Source organism: Nyctibius grandis, chromosome 31 (assembly GCF_013368605.1).
Source record: "Nyctibius grandis isolate bNycGra1 chromosome 31, bNycGra1.pri, whole genome shotgun sequence".
NCBI lineage: Eukaryota > Metazoa > Chordata > Aves > Nyctibiiformes > Nyctibiidae > Nyctibius > Nyctibius grandis.
In genome coordinates this window covers 214,906-234,007 of record NC_090688.1, presented here as the reverse complement: position 1 = coordinate 234,007, position 19,102 = coordinate 214,906, and the positions used below count along the sequence as shown (strand labels likewise).

The following is a 19,102-nucleotide window of genomic DNA, read 5'->3' as shown; positions in this document are numbered from 1 at the left end:
CATCTAGTCCGGGTCCAGTTTTCTAATACCTGCTCACCTCCCTAACCTTCAAAAAGAACTGGGCTTGAAAAAAATGTGAGGCATAAACCCTTCAAATCCCAGCTGCTTCAGCCAGTTGGGGCCGCAAGCTCACAGCTGTGTGCTCAGCTGCGAGGAGGAGCTGGCAGAGCCGGGCTGTTCGGGTGCTTGCTGGAGAGCCCCACAGTCTTCAAAGGACAGGGAGGATTTTTCCACTTCTTGTGCCAAGTAAGGCCTTTATCTTGCAGAGCATCTGTGTAAAACATTCCCAGTGTCAGTGCTTAGCACCAAGATCCCGTTCCCAGGTGAGGCGTGCTGTGATCTACACCTGACAGATGTTGTAATGAACTCCTGTCTGATCAAACAAAGTTTCTTCAATCATTTCAGTCACGATATCTTTGAGATGCAGATGTGAGGTCTCTACAGAAGGAAACTTGTCTGTGTTGCTTACTGGATCTTGCTGCAAAAAGAAAAAATACAATTTTTATTTCTTAAGCAAGCACATGTGTTGTGTCTGTGCAGTGATTCCATCTCCTGCGTTCCTTTGCTGTCCCAGACAAGCTGTACCTACCATAGGGGGCTTTGGGGTAAAGTCTTTCTTGCAGACATGTGCGATGATGCCAGCAGCCAGAGCATCGCCAAGGACATTGGTCATAGTTCGAAATCGATCCCTAGATGAGAGAGAGCCGTGAGGATGCGGTTGGTGGCCACAGCCAATGTGCCCCGGGGTCTTTTATGGCTTTGAAACATGGCAACCTCCATCCCTAATGTGGCTACTGCTGGTTTAGCTCATGGCAAGTTGAGACAAGTGCAGTATTGTTCTTGCAAATACAGAGAGAAAATGGAAATACAGAGAGAAAATGGTACATGCGATGTCTGTGTGAGCCCAGCACCATTCAGGCGACGGGGCTGCTTTTGTCTCATCGTGCTTGGCTTTTCAGCGCATAGACCTGCCTGTGCTACTTCCCAAACTGAGGCATTGCCATCATTTTTGCTCAGTGTGGGGGTGGGCTGCCTCAGTGAGTCATAAAACTCCCTGAGATGCCTCTTGGGGAGAAAATCTTGTTTACCCAGCCACAGCACCTCTCTTGTTTATCCAAGCACCTCTCACATGAGTAGAAAGTGGCAGCACATTGGGGCAGGTGATGGTGCTGGCTACCCTGTGATGCTCAAAGACAGCTCACGTTGTGTTCTGATTTTACAAGTTTCACCTGAAAATTTTACAAGTTTCACCTGAAAAGTTAAACTTTCTTTAGTTTAGAGAAAAGCAGCCAGGATACTTGTGCTGTTTCCTGTCTGTCCAGGGTGGCTGTGAAGAACAAGTCAGCAACCCACGTGTCAGTCACGTAGAAGTCAGCATCTCCTCTGTGTGTTTTTTCACCTAGCTGATTTGCTTCATTTTTGTGTTGGTGCTTTACAATGGCACATTTAACAAAGTGCGGATGTCTGACTCCTGTTCTGTTTGTCTGTGACAAATGTATTCAAGCATCAGTTTTTGTCTCAAGATCGATCTGGTCTTCATCTATCAAGATGAAGATGGTCTCATCAGAAGTTCGACGTCCTTCGTGTTGGATGCTGTCCTTTGAAATGTCATCCTTACTTTTAGAAACTCCAGTGATGTTTTAGTTCTGGTGACGTGTGGGTTTGAGAGAGAAGTTGCTTATTAAATGCAAGAGGGGGGTTTGCTACATCTGTTCAAGAACTGTCTGTCTCGTTTTCTCCTATTATTTGGTGTGCAACCAGCTCGTGCTCTACCTTGTTACTGTTTTGATGTGACATCTATTTCTCTCTCCTTTCTACTTTTTAATTGTGAAACTGCCCGTGTTTCAGGAACAGAAACAGCAAACTGGATGAGCACATATTGTAAGTAATGACCAGAGTTTTATGGTATATTATTGGTTTCTCTGTTGTTTTTTTTTTTCTTCCTGGAGATCATGCTTTTTTCCTAAACAATTGCATGTTTCCACCCCTTTTGTCACTCACTTGTTGTTGTTAGCATCTTTCTGGCTAATTTTAATTTCTCCTTGTATGAAGCCAGATACCTTTCACCTGCATTACCACCCTTTTCCAGGGATAATATTCCATCAAAACAAATACTGTACCATCCACCACTTCGCTTTGACTCTTGTGCTGTCCATCCTCTGTTCACAGAGCGGACAGCCTGGAGAAGACTAGGACTTGGGGTGTTTCTAGGGAATACATTAACTAGCAGCCTTACATAATAATGCTTCATGAAGACAAGACTATGCACCTACTTTCCTCCTTTTCTACCTCTCACTACAGAGGAAAGTAGCATCCTTTTGATCTCTTAAAAGTATAAATGTGTATATGTTTCAGAAAGACAGTTTTTGTTACTTATTTGAAACCTTTAACAAAGATGTGTTGTGCGATCAGGTAGGAATTTAGATAAAAGATTGGGTCAAGCTGGTATTTTGAACTGGGGACATGACTTGAGAGAGTGGCTGAATACCATCACCAGTTCTTCCATGAACAGTCCCTAACGAGGCGCTGGACAGTGATGGGCACCTCGGAACAGAAACACCTCAAGTCAAACTCTCCTTCAGGAGACTGTTTGCCTGTCGTTACCATGGGCTGTTCCAAGAAAATAATCAGAAAATGAAGAAACTCACAGTTGGCTCCTGGCCTTGTTCTGGGATCCCTTAATCTATTTGCCTCCGTGAGAGCTGCTTCAAATATGTCACCGTGGATTGGCACTTCGCACCCGCCCGTAACGTCGCATCTGGAAAATACTTACAGAGCCCAGTCGACTGCGATGATGAGTGTGATGTCGTCGGTGGGCAGCCCCACAGAAGTTAGCACGATGACCATCGTAACGAGTCCGGACTGGGGGATCCCGGCCGCCCCTATGCTTGCTGCTGTTGCTGTTATGCTGCGAAGAGAAGGTGGCTGTGCAATTATTCTGTGTGGTTTGGGGTTTTTTTTTGTTTTGTTTTGTTTGTTTTTTTTTTAAACAACAAGCATGTTTGCGTGGCAAAGTAAGTTAGCCCTGCATGGAAGGATTGGATCAGATCTGGCTTCCTCCACGTCCCTGCTCCCCGATGCTGTGCCGAACCCTGCCCGTGCACATCACGGCCGAGGACTTGCAGCAGGTACTCTTGGCTTTGTGCTTACACAACCCTCCTCTGCCTTCCAGTGTATGTAGCCCCTGCATAAAATTGCTAAATATTTACAACTGTACTTACTTATTTTTATCTAGATAGGTGCTTTATTTCCCTGCTTATAAAATGAGGATATGCCGTTCCTGAAGGGGAGTAAATTATACCTGCACAAACCCCTCTGTGCTAAGATAATTCATCTGCACTGCAGGTTTGACCTGCCCTGGCCATGCTGTTGCTTCACAGTCTGGCTTTTACCTACAGGCAAAGTCTTTGATTCTGCAGCAAATCCTGTGGGTGCAGAGCCCGAGCTTTCCCTGGCGCACAGCGCAGGGGGCTGCTACGTGCTGCACGTTTCACTACTCCTCAGCTTTCCAGCAAAGTTCACTCTGGGCAGTAGCAAGATCTCTGCCCATCGGGAAAAGTGTGGGAGATTGTTACAATGTCTATAAATATGAACAGAGAGAAATAATTCAGCTGCTGCAAAGAAACATTTACCTTATCGTTATAATTTGTCCCAAATCCAAGTCATATTCATTGACTTGGGCGATAAATATGGCAGCAACCGCTTCGTACAGCGCCGTGCCATCCATGTTGATGGTGGCACCGACAGGGAGGACGAATCGTGCCACGCGTCTGTCTATGCCATTGTTTTCCAGGAGACACTTGAGGGTGATGGGCAAGGTTGCTGAGCTGCAGAACAAGAAATGGTCAGTAATTCTCTCTGTTGTTTGCACTGAACTTTATAAATAGGAGTCAATGTAATGGTATAGAAATACAAATCCTCCTGAGGGTAAATGCAGCAGCAATATTACACAAATTGCTGTAGCAATTTAAGTTTTTTCACCTTGCAGTACCTGGGGAACACAGGTAATTAGCCAAGTAGTCAGTTAGCTGCTGGCTGCTCTCTCTGAACTGCTCTGTGTGGTGGCTACAGCTTTGTTGTGTGTCCCTGGTCCCCATGTTAATCCTGCAGCACCTCCAACATCAGTGCAGGGCAGCACCCGCTGGCGCTGGCCATGCCGGGCTCTGGCCAGACCCCGTCGTTCCTCATTCGCCTCCGTGCCGCACGCACGAGGAGCAGCTGCCTCAGCTCTTGCACCCCCCTGACCTTTCTCTCTTGTTTCCGTCTAGCGTGAAGACGTGAGCTGTCACGCTGGAGTCGGGATAAGGACGTGGAGGAAGGAGACGGAATGGAAGAAAGGAAATGAGCACGGAACAGAAGTTGGTGGGATTGTGATAGGCAGGGGCTGCTTTTCTGAATGGAGTTGGCTGCGTGCGTAGCGCGATGGCCCCAGCCCCGGCACAGAGCGCAGGGCTGGGACGAGGAGCAGGGTGCTCCCACCGCCCTCTGCGTTACAGCCCCCCAGGTCGCTCAGCTGGCTGCAGAGCAGAGGGGAAGCAGAAAGCCCGATGGAGACAGAGCGGGAGACCCACGTCCAGGAGGAGATCAGATAGTTGAGACCAGCAGAAGACCTGCATCGGTGGGCACTGGGGGAGGGAGGCACCATCCTGGATGGTTTTCTTGGGATTATGTGAAGAAGCAACATTAGGGAGGCCAGAAAAACCCTTTGCCTAGTCATGTTTTCTAAGAAAATGTTTTAATTTCTGTGTCTTCCAGAAAGGACAGTAGTTTCTAATCTAAAGCTTCTTTGTTGTTATAAAGAATGTTTTTCAATGAAAATAAAATAGATTAAAAAAAATCTAAAATTATAAAATCTTATCAAAGTAGACAACACTTTTCTTTGGAGGAGCTTGGGATACACAGGAGTTGATTTAAGATTTTCAGTAAGGTGTTCAGAAGAGCTTTTGATGTTTTCAATTAAAACCCAGGATCATAACCCCACACAAAAGCACCTACAACAGTCCTATTTTGTACTCTTTGAAGGAAAACTGACTGCAGCAATTAAAAGACGTGCACACGCGTGCAAACCTTGCTGCTTTGCTCTGGGAAAACCCCAGGAGAGGGTGAGTGGAACAGCAACGCGAGCTGGCCGGGTCTGGAGGTGCACTGAGGCTGAGGACGAGGGCAGTGCCAAGCTTCCCCCTTCCTACGAAAACTGGAAGTGATCTCATTTCAAATAGTGCTGGAGCATAATTTTTCTTGGTCTGAATTATACCTGTTCTCCCACAGCTCGCCTGGCCGCACACACAGACACGTTTCCCTCGACTAAGCCAGATGCCTTCTGAGCTGCATCAGCAGATTTCAGCCACGTTTTCCGTACCTGGAAGATGTAGCCAGGGCGATCAGCAAGGCTTGCAGTATCCCCCGAATGAAAGCAAAGGGGTTTTTCTTGGTGATGAGCACAAAAAGCAGAGGTAAGAGAATGAGTCCGTGGATGACCAGCCCTGACACTACTGTAATGACGTATAGTCCCAGCTTCTGTCCTATAACCAGTGGATCTTCCATCTCCAGGATCTTTCCAGCGATGAGAAATACAATGCCAAAGGGGAAGTACCTGTAAAGAATAAGCATAAAAAATTATTTGTGAGGATGCAGCAGTCACTGAAGCACTACCCGACAGGCGTTACAGTATTTGGTACCATGTCGTAGAGTCATACAAAAATAAATCCAGTGCTCACAACAGATTCTTGTAGACGTATGACCAGCATTACCATTAGATAGCAGGTAAGAAAATAACTGAATCAATCAAAAACAGATTTACCAAACTGCCATCGAGACAATTTTCATAACTGCTTCATTCAGACACTGGCACACATTAACCAGCGGAGTTCCTCGCTCACCCATCTTTCCCAGGAGAAGTCCTGCAACCAAACACATTGGTCTGTATTACTCAATAGTACCACGGGAGCAGCATGTGTCATGCCAAGTCTTGAGGCTCTAGTGGTCACAGAATGGGTTTCACTGGGCAAACTCACAGCAGGTCACACTTAATACAGATTTGCACATGCTCTTATGGGTCACGGTAATCCTCTGCCCCAAGCAAATACAAGCATCTGGCATTTTCTTAAAAAAAACCCACCAATCCCAAATCCAGCATTTGGGCTATTCCTTGCACAGATAACTGATAAACCCTTCACTGCTGCTCAATAGTGGAAGAGTCGCTTCTCGAGGTGGATGAGCTGTCTTTTTGCTATTTGGTAATACAATGACGTAGCTCCGGAAACAAAAATTTATTTTTTTAAAGGACAAAGCTCAGGGGGGTTATGTATAGCTGAGGATGTGGTGATAACGCTGCATCCCTGCCCTTGCTCTGGAGTGGAAAGAGCCACACACCACTCGGCTGAACGTCTCCAGAAGCGCTCGGGTTTGCCCAATCCCCGCGGGCGGTGGCGGCTCTCGTGGGACCTGCAGAGCTGGCGGCTGACCAGCTCTTCCCGCAGACGGCTTTGGGGGTGGCTCACAGACTACCATGGTGGTGACAACACGTGTGGCGGTACAATAATACGTCAGGAAGGATCCAACTGAATTGCTTACGTACGGGCATTAAGCCTCCTGTCTTAGTTCTGGTTTTTCTTTTGATGTTGGTGTATTAACCTAATTCCAGTCTAATTTTCTGCTGAAGGAATGCTAGAGCAGAAATACATGAATGGTTGGAGGGGTTATGGTGCTTTGTGGTCGGCCAGTGCTAAATCCCATTGCTTTCACTGGTGAGGAGGTTTCCCAGGTACCCGTTGAGCAAAAGGGAAATGAGTATTTGTCCGTCTCGTTTCCATCCTGGGGCATGTACTTTCTGTGTGGTTCTGTGAGTTAAAATTACTTCTGAAGCACTGCAGGTGGAAAAGATTGCCCTAGCAAATGGACAGCTTCCTTTGAGTAACTTTAAATCTGCCCTTTTCTGGATTTCAAAAGCAATGGAGACAACTGGAGACGCTCAGTGTCGGTGAAGGGATCGCTGGGCTGTGGTCGCCGCGTGGCGTTACCATCCACAGCAAAGCCACTGCGAGGAGCCAGCGGGTGCTGCATGGACGCCTTGGTCTCAGTCCCACAAACTCTAATTTTGGTATTGAACACAAATATCCTTTGCCAAGATCTCAGCGCCAGCTCCCACCTGGCCTCCCCCGCCTTGCTGCCAGAGGAGCTGATCCCCATTTCCCGTGGCACAGAGCTGTGTTGCCTGGCCGTCCCTGTCCCTCTCCTGTATTCTGCCAGGCAAACCCTGTTCATTCAGCCTCTCCTCACAGGTAAAGCTTCCTGCATATGTACGAATGCCCCTTTCCAAGCTGCCCATCCCCAGGGCAGGTGATGCTCAGCTGGTGTGGGGGTTCATGGAGCTCTAATCCATCCCGTGCAGAACCCGGGGAGTGCAGCTGGGTGGCTGGGGCTGGCTCAGGTGATCTCTCACTGCGTCCTAGCTCAGCGCTGATCCTCACTCCCACGCTGGCAGGGTGGTGGGGTGGTAATCTCAGAAAAGCGGCTTCTCCTTGTTGGGCTGGGCTGGAGGAGGGCACATGTCCTGGGAGCAGGAGCTCAGCACGTTCCCTGAGCGTCTGTGGTCTGCAGGTGGTGGTGGTCACTGGGACAGGACTCTGCCGTAGACATCTCTCTTCTCTGGAAGGATCTCTAGGTGGGTCTGTCTGCCCGGTCTCACTGCGGCCATCTCCTGATGGCAGCCTGGTGCGCTCCAGTGCCCTGCTGGCTACACTGCCTCCACCCCTCAGATCCTCTAATGGGCTTCTTTGTTCCTTATACACCAAGCTCAAGCTCCTTGCCCCTCACCTGTTAATCTACACACAATCCTGCCCCCAAGCTCATCTCATCACCTGCTCTTTTCCCTCCTGATTCGTCTCTTCCTCCCTTTCTGACTCAGCCTTGCTCCCAGTGTCTTTCTATCTTATGCTTTGAGTCAGCTCCGAGTTCCTCCTCCCCATAACTTTCTCCCCTTAAACCTTCTTCCTCCCTATCCCTTGCACGTGTTCTCTCCATCCAGCCTCTGCTGGTTCTTCCTGAAATTGCTGCCGAGCACCTTGTCCACGTGGGATTGCAGGCTATTCAATGCAGGAAGCTTTCTTACCTTCTTTGGAAAGTCCTGGTATAAATTTCCATACATTTGTGACAGGCACTAAGCCTGACCCAGCCTGGGCTGTGAAGGCTCATATGGAAAATCGGGAGAAAAGAGCCTTCTCAACGCCTAACACCTTTTTTGGGCTCTGCTATGGACGGTACTGACGAAGGTGTTGGTACAAGCTCCGTGCCATGCCCAGTTCCCCAGTTCGAGGTAAAATAACCTTGTCCCTCTGAGCATCTCCACCTCAATTTACAGCACAGTGGCCACAGCAGTTACTGCCCCGGGTTGCAACCGACGCTGAACAGCCGTGCGAGCTGGGTCGGGGAGCGGCGCGGAGCCCCGTGCTCTATTGAGCAGGTACCTATCGTTGCTGAGAAGATGACGATTCCCAAGACGTTCATCTCGTTGCTGGTTCCGGGCAGGGTCCTGTAGGTCATCTCAGGTGACGGCGTCAGCTCGAGGAACACAGGCCGATGAATTTCAGGGTTTTCATCGTCGGGTGCAAAGTAAATAAAACTGAGAGCTTTCCCTGGGATCTTTGGAAAGCCAGGAGACTTCACCACCGGGACTAGGACAGTTCGATACTGGAACAAAAGCAAAGCAGTGAGGTTAGTGTCCTGATGGCAACGGGCTCCATCCTGCCCTGAACACAGAGGCAAAGCCATCACTGGGCCAGTGGTCCTGGAGGTTCAAAGTTTGTTTTTCAGGCAGTAAAAGGCTGGTGAAAAGAAGAGAAGCAAGAGGCAGACAAGGGGAACTGTGGTTGTCCCCTGCAGTCCTCAGGATGGACATTCCCCAGCAAAGCTGCGCTTCTCCAGGCAGACGCACAGCATTTGTGAGCCAGGTCCCTGCAGGACCCGGTGCAGCACGGGGTGAGTGGTGTGCTCCCCATGGAGAGGCCCCTTCACCCCCACCCCTCTCCTTCTGGGGGCTTTACAGATGCTTCCCCAGTGCCGTGAGTTCGCTCGTTTTCCCTTCTCCCCTCCACCCTACCCAGCCCCTTCTTGGCCTCTCCCCTTCGTCCACCCCAGCCCTTCCTTCCCCGTGCCTCCTGCCTGTCCCCCACTCTGCCTCTCCTCCCTGATCCCCGGGGCTGGGGAGAGCGGGGTCCAAGGGAAAGGACGTTGTGCTGCATTTGCACAGGAGCCCTCCCAGGTGGGGGGCAGGCAGGGGTGTCCTGTGGGTCCGTGCCCCCACCAGCACCCTCCCACCTCCGGGTGCCCACCCTGGGGTGAGCAGAAAGCAGGCGGGCAGCAGGCAGGTGGGGAGGGAGGCAGAGGGAAAGCGCTCATGTCCAGGCTGTGGAGCTGAGCACCATCCCAGCCACCCGCGGTGGTGGGCCCGGGGGGACTCACCTGCTGGAATGAAGCTTCGATGAGGTTAGAAGGGAACATGTTTCTGTAAGACAGCAACGGTGCAGGGGTTAAAGCGTGTTGTGAGAACACAGGGGACAACCTGGGAAGCAGCTCTGGCGGGCGTGAGGCCAGGAGGACCAGAACAGCCAACACCAGCTTGGTGTCCTTATGCAAGCTGAGGGTGAAGAGAGTCTGGAAGGTGAACTGTGAAACACGCGTAAACTGGGCTCGTAGAAAGGTGATTCTGCCCCTCTGCTCCGCTCTCGTGAGACCCCCCGCAGTGCTGCGTCCAGCTCTGGGGCCCCCAACAGAAGAAGGACACGGAGCTGTTGGAGCGAGTCCAGAGGAGGCCACAGAGATGCTCAGAGGGCTGGAGCCCCTCTGCTCTGGAGACAGGCTGAGAGAGCTGGGGCTGTTCAGCCTGGAGAAGAGAAGGCTCCAGGGAGACCTTCTAGCACCTTCCAGTACCTGAAGGGGCTACAGGAAAGCTGGAGAGGGGCTTTTTACAAGGGTATGTAGTGACAGGACGAGGGGGAACGGTTTTAAGCTGAAAGAGGGGAGATTTAGATTAGATATGAGGAATAAATTCTTGACTGTGAGGGTGGTGAGACCCTGGCCCAGGTTGCCCAGAGAAGCTGTGGCTGCCCCCTCCCTGGCAGTGTTTAAGGCCAAGTTGGATGGGGCTTGGAGCATCCTGGGCTGGTGGAAGGTGTCCCTGCCCTTGGCAGGGGGGTGGGAACTGGATGGTCTTTAAGGTCCCTTCTAACCCAAACCAGTCTGCGATTCTATGATTCTAAAGCCAGAGGCTGGGACGGACATCTGCCACCTCCAGCCTCCTGCTCAGAGCAGGAGTGCTGGCAAAGCTGGAGCAGGATGGTCAGAGCCTTGTCCAGTTGATCAAATGCCTGCAGAAATGGAGATTCTCCCCCAGCCCCTGGGTCCGTGCTGCGCCCCCTCCCCAGCTAACCCTCGTCCACTGCTTTAATCCAGCCCTGGGCCAAGTCCTGCTCATTTTTACCTTGCAAAGCCCAAGGAGCTGCAGCGCTTGGCATGTCATGGCTGGGGCTGCAGAGTGAGAACCGCTGAGCTTTGCAGGGAATTTAAATATTCTTGTTCTCTGCTGCCGCACCCCTCTTTGCTGGGGGCTCTGGGAGGAGAGCAGCGGGGGTGACAGAGTGGCCAGAGGGACACGCGTGGGGAGAAATGAACTCCACGTCACTGGGCTTGGAGGTACCAGTGCCTGGTCAGTGTGGCCAACAGTTCTCCTGTTTCCCTTGAGATCTCAATATCTCCCTGGAACTTGTGGGAAGATCTGGACTGTGAAGCGCCATCATAAACGCGGCTCCTCCCGAAACCCTGTGTCATACCTGATTAAATCCAGTAACGCATCAGCAGAGCTGAGCACCACTTTCCCCACAGAGTAGTTGTCCTTCTGGGCAGCTGCTCCAGGGTGGATGCTGACCACGAGGATGATCCCAACAGTCACTGCCATGAAGGTTGTCCAAAGGTAGTAGGTGATGGTGATCACCCCCATCTTCCCGCAGGCCTTGGAGTCCATGGTGGCCAGCCCAGACATGAGGCTGCAGCAGAAAAGTTGTGATCAGCGTCTGCTCACAAAATTGCACAAGATGCATCTGATGGGCAAGATCTCCAAGGTGGGAGAAGTTTCCATAGATTTTTTTTTTTTAACCAATGCTTAAAGGCATCACTGAGCTCCTGCACGTTCGTGTGCCTGTGCCTGCAGGATCTCATGCCCAGGGCAGGCTTGTTGCAACCCAGGCTGAGCTGCGAAGGGCAGGAGACACCTCTCTGAGTCCCTTTTCAAGGTCTGGCCATGTTTTCTGCTTTCTCCAAGGGAAAAGAAGTAAATATTCTTAGTGTATTTTGATGGTGAATAACTAACGCTGCTCTTTCTTTGTTGTGATACTGTTTTAAATCCCCAACGCCCTGTGCTGCTGCTGCTGCTGCATGTCGCTGTGAACAGCACAGAAAGGTATTAGCAAGGTTTATAAAATCCTAGTGAGGATGGACCCCACTCCCCAGCGAGAGAGCTGCTGGTTCAGACTTCACGTACACGTCAGCTTTCCTAAGAAGTAGCCCATAAGCTACTTTTAAACAAAATTGGACTAAAAATAGAGAAGGTATAGCAGACTGCAGCAGCAAGGAGAGCTGGCTGGTGGCGGTGCCAGCACTGGGGGCAATGGGAGCATTTGGGGGCTGCAACGTGCCCCGTATGCATGCAGACCCACACCGGCTCCTGGCTGCTGGTGTTCCCAGCTCCAGCTCCCCTGGGGCCCTGCAGAGCCCTGGCCAAGCGTGCTGGTGGTGTTCAGCAGTGGCCCGACAGCCCCCAGGCGGGACGTGATGAAGACAGAGGCTGTGAGGGTGGGTGCCACCCTTGGGGACACAAGGGACGGGTGGTTGAGGTGGTGGCCAGCCCACAGCTTCCCCCCAGCAGCCACGTGTCCAGGAGCAAAGAGACCCTGGGAAGTTCAAGAGAGGCCACAAAAGCAATGCGGAGGTGGGTGACGTTTTCCAGCATGAGGCTTGGGGAGCTCCAGAGCTGAGCCCTGACCTGGACAAATCCATCCCCAGGGCACACCAGGTCCCCCCGGGGATGGTGCATAGAGGGAAGACTCCACCATCATAAGAAAAAAGCCTGGTTCACTTCAATGTGCAAGAAAAATCGTGGGAGCCCTGTGCAGCCCCTGCTCCTGCAGGCAGGAGAGCGGTCAGCTGGGATGACCCAGCACCACTGAGCTGCAAGGAGGGCTGAGAGCATGCCGAGAGTGAAGTAAAACCCAGGCAGTGCCTTAAGGAAGGGGATGTGAAATACTGGAGGGGAAAAGAAAGCAGCTCTACAAGGGCTGATACCAAAAAGGCCAAGTGTGGTCAGGATGGAGACTATACTGCTCCCAAAAATAAACCACAGGGAAATGAGACAGCAAGCAAACTCTGAAAAACAATGGAGAAGTGATGCGTCCTCAAGGGAACGAAGAGCTAATTTCTTGGGTATTTCTAATGAGCACGTGCAGCAATTGTTTAAAATATGTCAATCCATGTAAGCTTTACAAGACCTTGCTTCGACTTGAGTGTGCCTCTATCAGCGCTATTTCTTATTTCTAGATCTGGACGGGCTGATAAAAGTGAGATTTGCAAACAGACGCAACACTGAGAGATGCTTATGGTTTCTACCTGAACTTTCTCAAAACCCTCTAAATAAGGAAATCTGCTCTGAGTTTATACAGCTGCCTATCATCAACTGCCCACGGATGGTCCCAGTGTCGCCAGCCAGCTGGGCCCAAAAGGAAGAGAAACATGCCAGCCAGTGCAGGTATCTGACCTGGGTGCAGGTGTCTATGAAATCCAGGTGAGGATTTGTCCCAGACCATTGCTGGGAAATCGTGGGGTTTGATGGACACAAGCCAGGGGATGCTGCTTTGTTGCTGGCTGCTTGGGGCGGGGTTATTCTCACCCGAGGCAGTTTTGGGGTGATCTCCTCAATAGGGGATCACAGGGAAATCTCATCAATGTGATGGAGACATGGTACTTTAGAAGCAGAAGATGATGTCTTACCTGGAGGTGATCAAGGGCAGGATCAGCATCTTCAACATCCTCATGAGGAGCTCTCCAGGAAATGAAAAATACTGCTTCTCCTGCACATAGAGCAGAGCTGTTGTGTCAGGTGAGTGCTGAGAATCACAGAATCACAGAATTGTTTTGGTTGGAAAGGACCTTTAAGATTATCGAGTCCAGCCGTTAACCCAGCACTGCCAAGGCCACCACTCACCCATGTCCCTCAGCACCACATCTACATGGCTTTTGAATCCCCCCAGGGATGGGGACTCCACCACTGCCCTGGGCAGCCTGTTCCAGGGCTTTACAACCCTTTGGGTGAAGGAATTTTCCCTGATCTCCAATCTAAACCTCCCCTGGCACAACTTGAGGCCGGTTCCTCTCATCCTATCACTTGTTACCCGGGAGAAGAGACCGACCCCCACCTTGCTACACCCTCCTTTCAGGTAGTTGTAGAGAGCGAGAAGGTCTCCCCTCAGCCTCCTTTTCTCCAGACTAAACACCCCCAGGTCCCTCAGCCGCTCCTCATCATTGTGCTCCAGACACTTCACCAGCTTCATTGCCCTTCTCTGGACTCGCTTCAGCACCTCACCGTCCAGTGGACGCTGATCACAGTTTAAGGGCTCAAACCTGATAAATTTGCCTTTTTCCCAACCAGACCCACCTCTGAGCTTGGTCCCGAGCTGGCAGCCGTTCCTTGCAACACTCAGAGGTGCTGTTTCTCTGGCTGTCCCTTACTGGGAGCCAGGTCAGGGATGGGAAATACTGGCCACGTGGGAAACCCAGCTATGAACTGGAGAGGGGCATGTGAGGCTTGTGCCCTCCCAAAAACATCCTTGGGTCCATCGTCCTCTAGGTAATGGTCCCCCCAGCCCCACCACTGGTTCCTCCTGAATGTCATTGCACTTATTATTGGGGAGTGGAGGCCCGACTGAACACGCAAAATGCCCCAAAGCTGTTGGGTGCAGCCTGGTGCTGGCAGCAAAAGGTGGAAATACCTTGTGGCTGCAAATGGCAAAGCCGAGCTCAGGGAGAGCCCAGCTGTCTGGCCCATAGCCAGCCTCAGGGTGCACCAAGGGAGGTTTCCACCCCGTGGCATCCGTCCACCCCCTACACTCCTCACAGGGGCATGGGGAAGGGCTCCCTGGGGAGAGACACCCCCCCAAAGCCCAGAGCCCACAGCCATGACCAAGGGAAGAGTGAGGGGTCTGTGAGACCAGCAGCCACCTTGCCAGCATCGCTCCATCCATCCCTCCATCCATCATCCTTCTGGCTGCTGAGTTCCTTCCATCCATCCCTCACTCCATCCTTCCATCCATTCATCCATCCATCCATCCATCCATCCACCTTCCCTCCCTCCCTCCTTGACCCCAGCTTTTCACTGTGCCGCTGTAGAGGTGTCAGGGATGGATCTGAGATGGTCCCAAGCCCAGCAGGAACTTTTGGTTCCTCCAAAGTAACCAACACCACCGGGCTTTGAGGGATGCCAAGGCAAAATATTAAAATAAATGCTCCCACGCTGCTGTCCCTGCGCTAACCCACCTGCATGGCCTCAGCTTGGCTGATTTCCCCGGGGAGCTCATGTAGAGCGGAGCCGCGATGGGCCCAGCCAGATGCAAGGAGTAATAACAGAATTGAACAGCATCTCTTTGTCAGTGGGTTTCTCAGCTTCGTGACACTTTCCAATCGTGGGGAGGGAAGCGGGGACCGGCTGCTTCTCCAGCCCCTCACCTGCAGCGCAGATTTTGGGACAGAAGTCTCCAGTGAGGAGAAGTGGCTGCCGGGGACCACGTGCAGGGCTGTGGCAACAGGGCAGGCCGGGACTGAGGCAGAGGACGGATGAACTCGGTGCATGGCAGGACGAGGAGCAGGAGCCCCCCAGGCTCTGCTGGCCTTGAGCCTGGTGCGGGAGGCTGCCGGGCTCTCGTGGGCATGTGGGGGTGCAGGGGGATTATACACAGCTCCAATTAACAAAGTCATCCACGCTGCGGGTGGTGATGCTGAAGGGCGTAATTGAAGTGACAAGACTTTGCTAAATCCTTGCGGGTGACACGGGGATGTTCCAGCCCCAGCTGAGCTCTCCCCGCAGCAGCATCCCCCCTCCCGGCTCAGCCAGCCCGGCCGAAGATCAGGGCTGAGCCGCAGCAGAGGTGCCCGATGTCATTAAAGCCACGTGGGTTTTAGTGCGGTGACATTTAACAGCGCAATGCTCCTGGAAAGCGCTGAGAGAACGCTCCTTTTTGGGGCATTTTTCTCCAGTGCGTTTGTCTCCAAGGGTCCTCAGAGGAAAGGGGCCCCTGGGAGCCCCCCAGGCTCTCCACCAACCCCGTATTTATTTGCTGGGGCTTCTCCAGAGAGTGGAAACGTGCTTTGGTTGAGCATCTGCGCAGCTGGGGAGAGTAACAGGAAGAGCTCATCCCTCAGACCCCAACGCTGCTGTCTGTGTTTTGGGGAGCCTGTTACTGAGCATCCAGCAGCCGAGCATCCATCCCCCCTGTCCCACCCCAATCCCATCTGGAGGCTCCTGCAGCCCCACGGGGTCCATCCTGGAGCCCCTCACTCCCAGTGGAGGGAGACAGGATTTGTCCTGCAGCTTTGGCATCTGTTGGCAGCTTTTTGGTCAAAAAAAAAAAAAGAAAAAATAAAAAAGAAAATCCACAGGGAGCAACCTGCCCTGAGAGGTGGGTTTCTTGGGCAGGAGCCTTTGCTTTTGAGGCTGTGCCCATCTGGAGCCCTTGACGGTGATGTCTTGCGAGCCCAGGGCTGGCCGCCCCGTCTGCCCCGCTCCATCCATCCCCCTCACTCACGTCCCCATCCCCATCCCAGCCAGGCTTACCAGCTCCGTCAGCTCCAGCGCCCGCAGCAGGAACCCCAGGAGGCACCCGGTGGCAACCGACAGCAGCGACAGGGTCAAGAGGCCATTTTTATGCCAGAAAGCCCGTACCCGCTTCCAGACGCGCGGGGAGGTCGTGGACAGCGATTTCAGCCCAGCTCTCCTGACCCGCTCCCACATGGTCCCTGTCAGGCGCCCAGGCGATGCCCCTCGGAGCAGCTCCCGGCCCCGTTCATCTCCCCGGGCACCACCGCACCGATGGACGCCTGCCCTTTGCGGGGAGCTGAGCGTGCTGGCAGCTAATCCCCAGGACCAAAAGCTTCGGGGCTATTTGGGAGCCTTTCCCACAATGGAAAGTGACGTCTTCAACTGGTTAATCTGGGCTTGGCATCCCGCCGGTGCCGGTGTGAACCCTCCGAGGTTAACCCTCCACCCCCGGGATCAGGGCCTGCTGCAGGCTGAGAGCAGGGATTCAGCCCCAACAACCTTCCCGTCAGTTCCTGATCCAAAGGGATCTGGGTCCTGCCACCGGAGGCTGCCACAGGGTTTGTGCCCCCACCAGCTGCAAGCGCACCCCCTTCCTACCCCACATCTGTATGGGCTGCCTGAGGGCAAAGCTTGCAAAGGAAGGCTGTTTCCCAGTTAATCGAAGATTTTCCCATGGCGATCTGCACAGACCGTCAGCCGGATGACAGCAGATGATGCTGAATGTACCCACAGGAATATCTACCCCACAGGAATATCTACCCCACAGATCCGCCCCCCTGCCAGCTCTGCAGGGGAGCTGCCCCGAGGCCACGGGAAGCTGCTGGGATGCCTGGTCAATAATCATTGCTGCCCACAATATTTCAGAGTATTTCTACGTCCAGTTTGACTCTGGCTCAGGCCAGGAGTCTCGCTGGGGCAGGAGAGTGGTGCAGAAGGCAGCTGAAGGACGGGGTGGTGGGTTTAGGGATACAGTGCTGTTCCCAGGATGAGGATGCTCTGGGAATGGGGAAATATTAAAAGCTCTCTGAATTAAAACCTCTCTGGCCCAGATTTTAAGCCCCCTCCACAAATAAGGCCACAAAACCCTCTCAAACCATTGCCGTATTTTACACAGACAAAACAAAGACACAGAGAAGGCTCGACTTGAGGATCCCTTTGAACCCCCTGCCCCTGGGGGACAGGGTTCTTGCAGCCCTGCAGTGTGTGAACAGCCCTGCCACTCTTTGGGCAGGGACACGGTGGCTTTTACAGGCTGGCTCAGAGGGAGCAGAGCTCCTTCCAAAGCAGGAGCGTGGCAGACAGCGCTTTTCATGTTTCAGCCTTGGGGGAGGTCTCTGTTGGTGCTGTCTCATGCCTTTGGCTTTAGCGTGGATCACTCAACCTGCCAGGCAGAATCAGATAAAATGTTTGCTCATGGGCACAGCTGAAATACAGTTGTCTCTAGTCAGGTCCATCTTCAGAGCTGTCTGCGAGCCGGGTGACCAAGTTTGCATGCTGGGAGTGAGCAACTGCTCGGGAAAGGGCATCCCAAGTTGTCTGGGGGATCAGGGACATCCCAAATACATTGAAGGGTCCCTGGGGCGGGCAGCAAGTGGAGGGAGCAAACTGAGGAGGAAAAGGGTGTGGGGAAGTCCAAATAATTGGGAATGGAGGAACATGAGGACCTGTAGGGAACTGAGAGAAAGGAAGGGATGTCCCAGAGAGAGGGAGAGGAATCACAGGGAGGGGAGAGAGGGAAGGTGGGGAAACAGCAAGGGGGCATGAGGGGAGGCCCTGGTGCTGGCATGGGGTTCGCTGCTGCCTGTCCATGCCAGGGAGCAGCACCTGGTACTCAGCAAAGGGGCAACGGCAGCAGTTCCCTCTGCACCTACCATAAATGTCAACGTCATCATAGATGTCAGTGTCCCTGTGAGGAAAAAGACAGGGTGCTGTGAGCAGTCTGGTCTCCCATGTCCCCACCGCCTCTTGACGCTGAGGCAAGGACCAGCTCCTGCTGCCGTGTCTGTCCCGTCTCTCCTAACATGTCTACAGGCTCTGGTGTCCTCCGCACAGCCCCGTTCGCCTCCTCCCAGCCTCGTGCTCTGCCCACAGAGATGGGATCCTCCGGCACAGGGTGAGCACAGCTCTGGCCCCTCTTGCACTGCACACAGACGGTGGCCCCATCCCAGGCTGCCGGGAGCCGCAGACCCGGCCATGCAGAAGGGCAGCACTGGCCTGTCACGCCGTGCCACCAGCAGCATCTGAACTGTGCCTGGGCAGGTCCCACACGAGGGACCACAGCTTGGGGAAGGCTCACAGCGCCCCAGGAAGTTGCCCCTAGTGCCAGAACCTCTCCTGACACCAGAAATAGCAGATTCCACCCCCAGGGTAACTAGCTGGTGTTACGCTTGTGGTCACTGCCTGGGTTGGATGATTTTGAGTTAGCACTTAATGGCCAGGGCTGGTTTGGTGCCGGGCACTCGCTGGGCAATTGCTACAGCTCGCAGAGTGGGGAGGAAGGGGCTGGGAAGAGGTACTCACAGGTGTAGCATCATGGCCCGGGGCACATAGCCATCTGCAAAAGAGCAAGGAAAAGCATGTCAGGTTGTGCCAGGAGCCGGGGCACAGGCGGGATCTCACCCCAGCACCTGCCCCTGCCCAGGACAGGCAGGGTTTAGCAACACCTCTCATCCCCAGGGAGAGTTGGGGCAAGGAGGAGCCTGGCTCTGGGAAGCTGAGCTGGACCCTTGGGAGGAACCTGCTCGGGGCAATGCAGGGAATGAGCCTGCCAGGCTGGGTGGCAGCTGGCTGGGAAGAGCCGGATCCTCGTCTCTCTCTGGGGGATGTGCAGCCCATTGCACCTGCGCATCCTTCGGTGCAAACATGGCTGTGGAGCCCACGCCTACGGCAAAGGCTTATGTGCCAGGCTGGTGGCCAAGAGGCTCTGGGAACCGTGAAGGCTTTTAGCAGAGGGAGATGACAAGCCCAGCTAACAGCAGAAAAGCTGGTGCCAAGTGGGAAGGAGAGCAGGACGTTTGTGCAGAGAGAAGTGGGAACATTTGCGATCCAGGGTACCTGTCAGGTCTGTCTAATGGCAAGGGAATATCTCCTGCTGTCTACCAGGGTGTGTGGGCACAAAGAAACTTGTTCCCAAGACTCTGTGTGCTGTGATCCCCGTGGTGGGCAAAGCCTCAGCCCCCGCAGACTTACACCTCCTCTGGCTGTTTCGGCAGAGGATTTGCTCCTGATTTGTAAACTGAATGACAT

At 53.0% G+C, this 19,102-nt stretch overlaps 1 protein-coding gene across 1 annotated transcript; it reads right to left on the bottom strand.

Moving 5' to 3' along the window:
* Positions 1-340: 340 nt before the first annotated feature.
* Positions 341-16,048, bottom strand: LOC137674793 (excitatory amino acid transporter 5-like). The gene is made up of 11 exons (XM_068420518.1): positions 15,872-16,048; positions 13,036-13,115; positions 10,827-11,039; positions 9,460-9,502; positions 8,466-8,688; positions 5,801-5,900; positions 5,360-5,593; positions 3,633-3,827; positions 2,774-2,908; positions 590-689; positions 341-478 (listed from the first exon to the last, which is right to left on the bottom strand). The coding sequence occupies exons 1-11, from the start codon at positions 16,046-16,048 to the stop codon at positions 341-343; spliced, it is 1,638 nt and encodes a 545-aa protein (XP_068276619.1).
* Between the last annotated feature and the right edge of the window lie 3,054 nt (positions 16,049-19,102).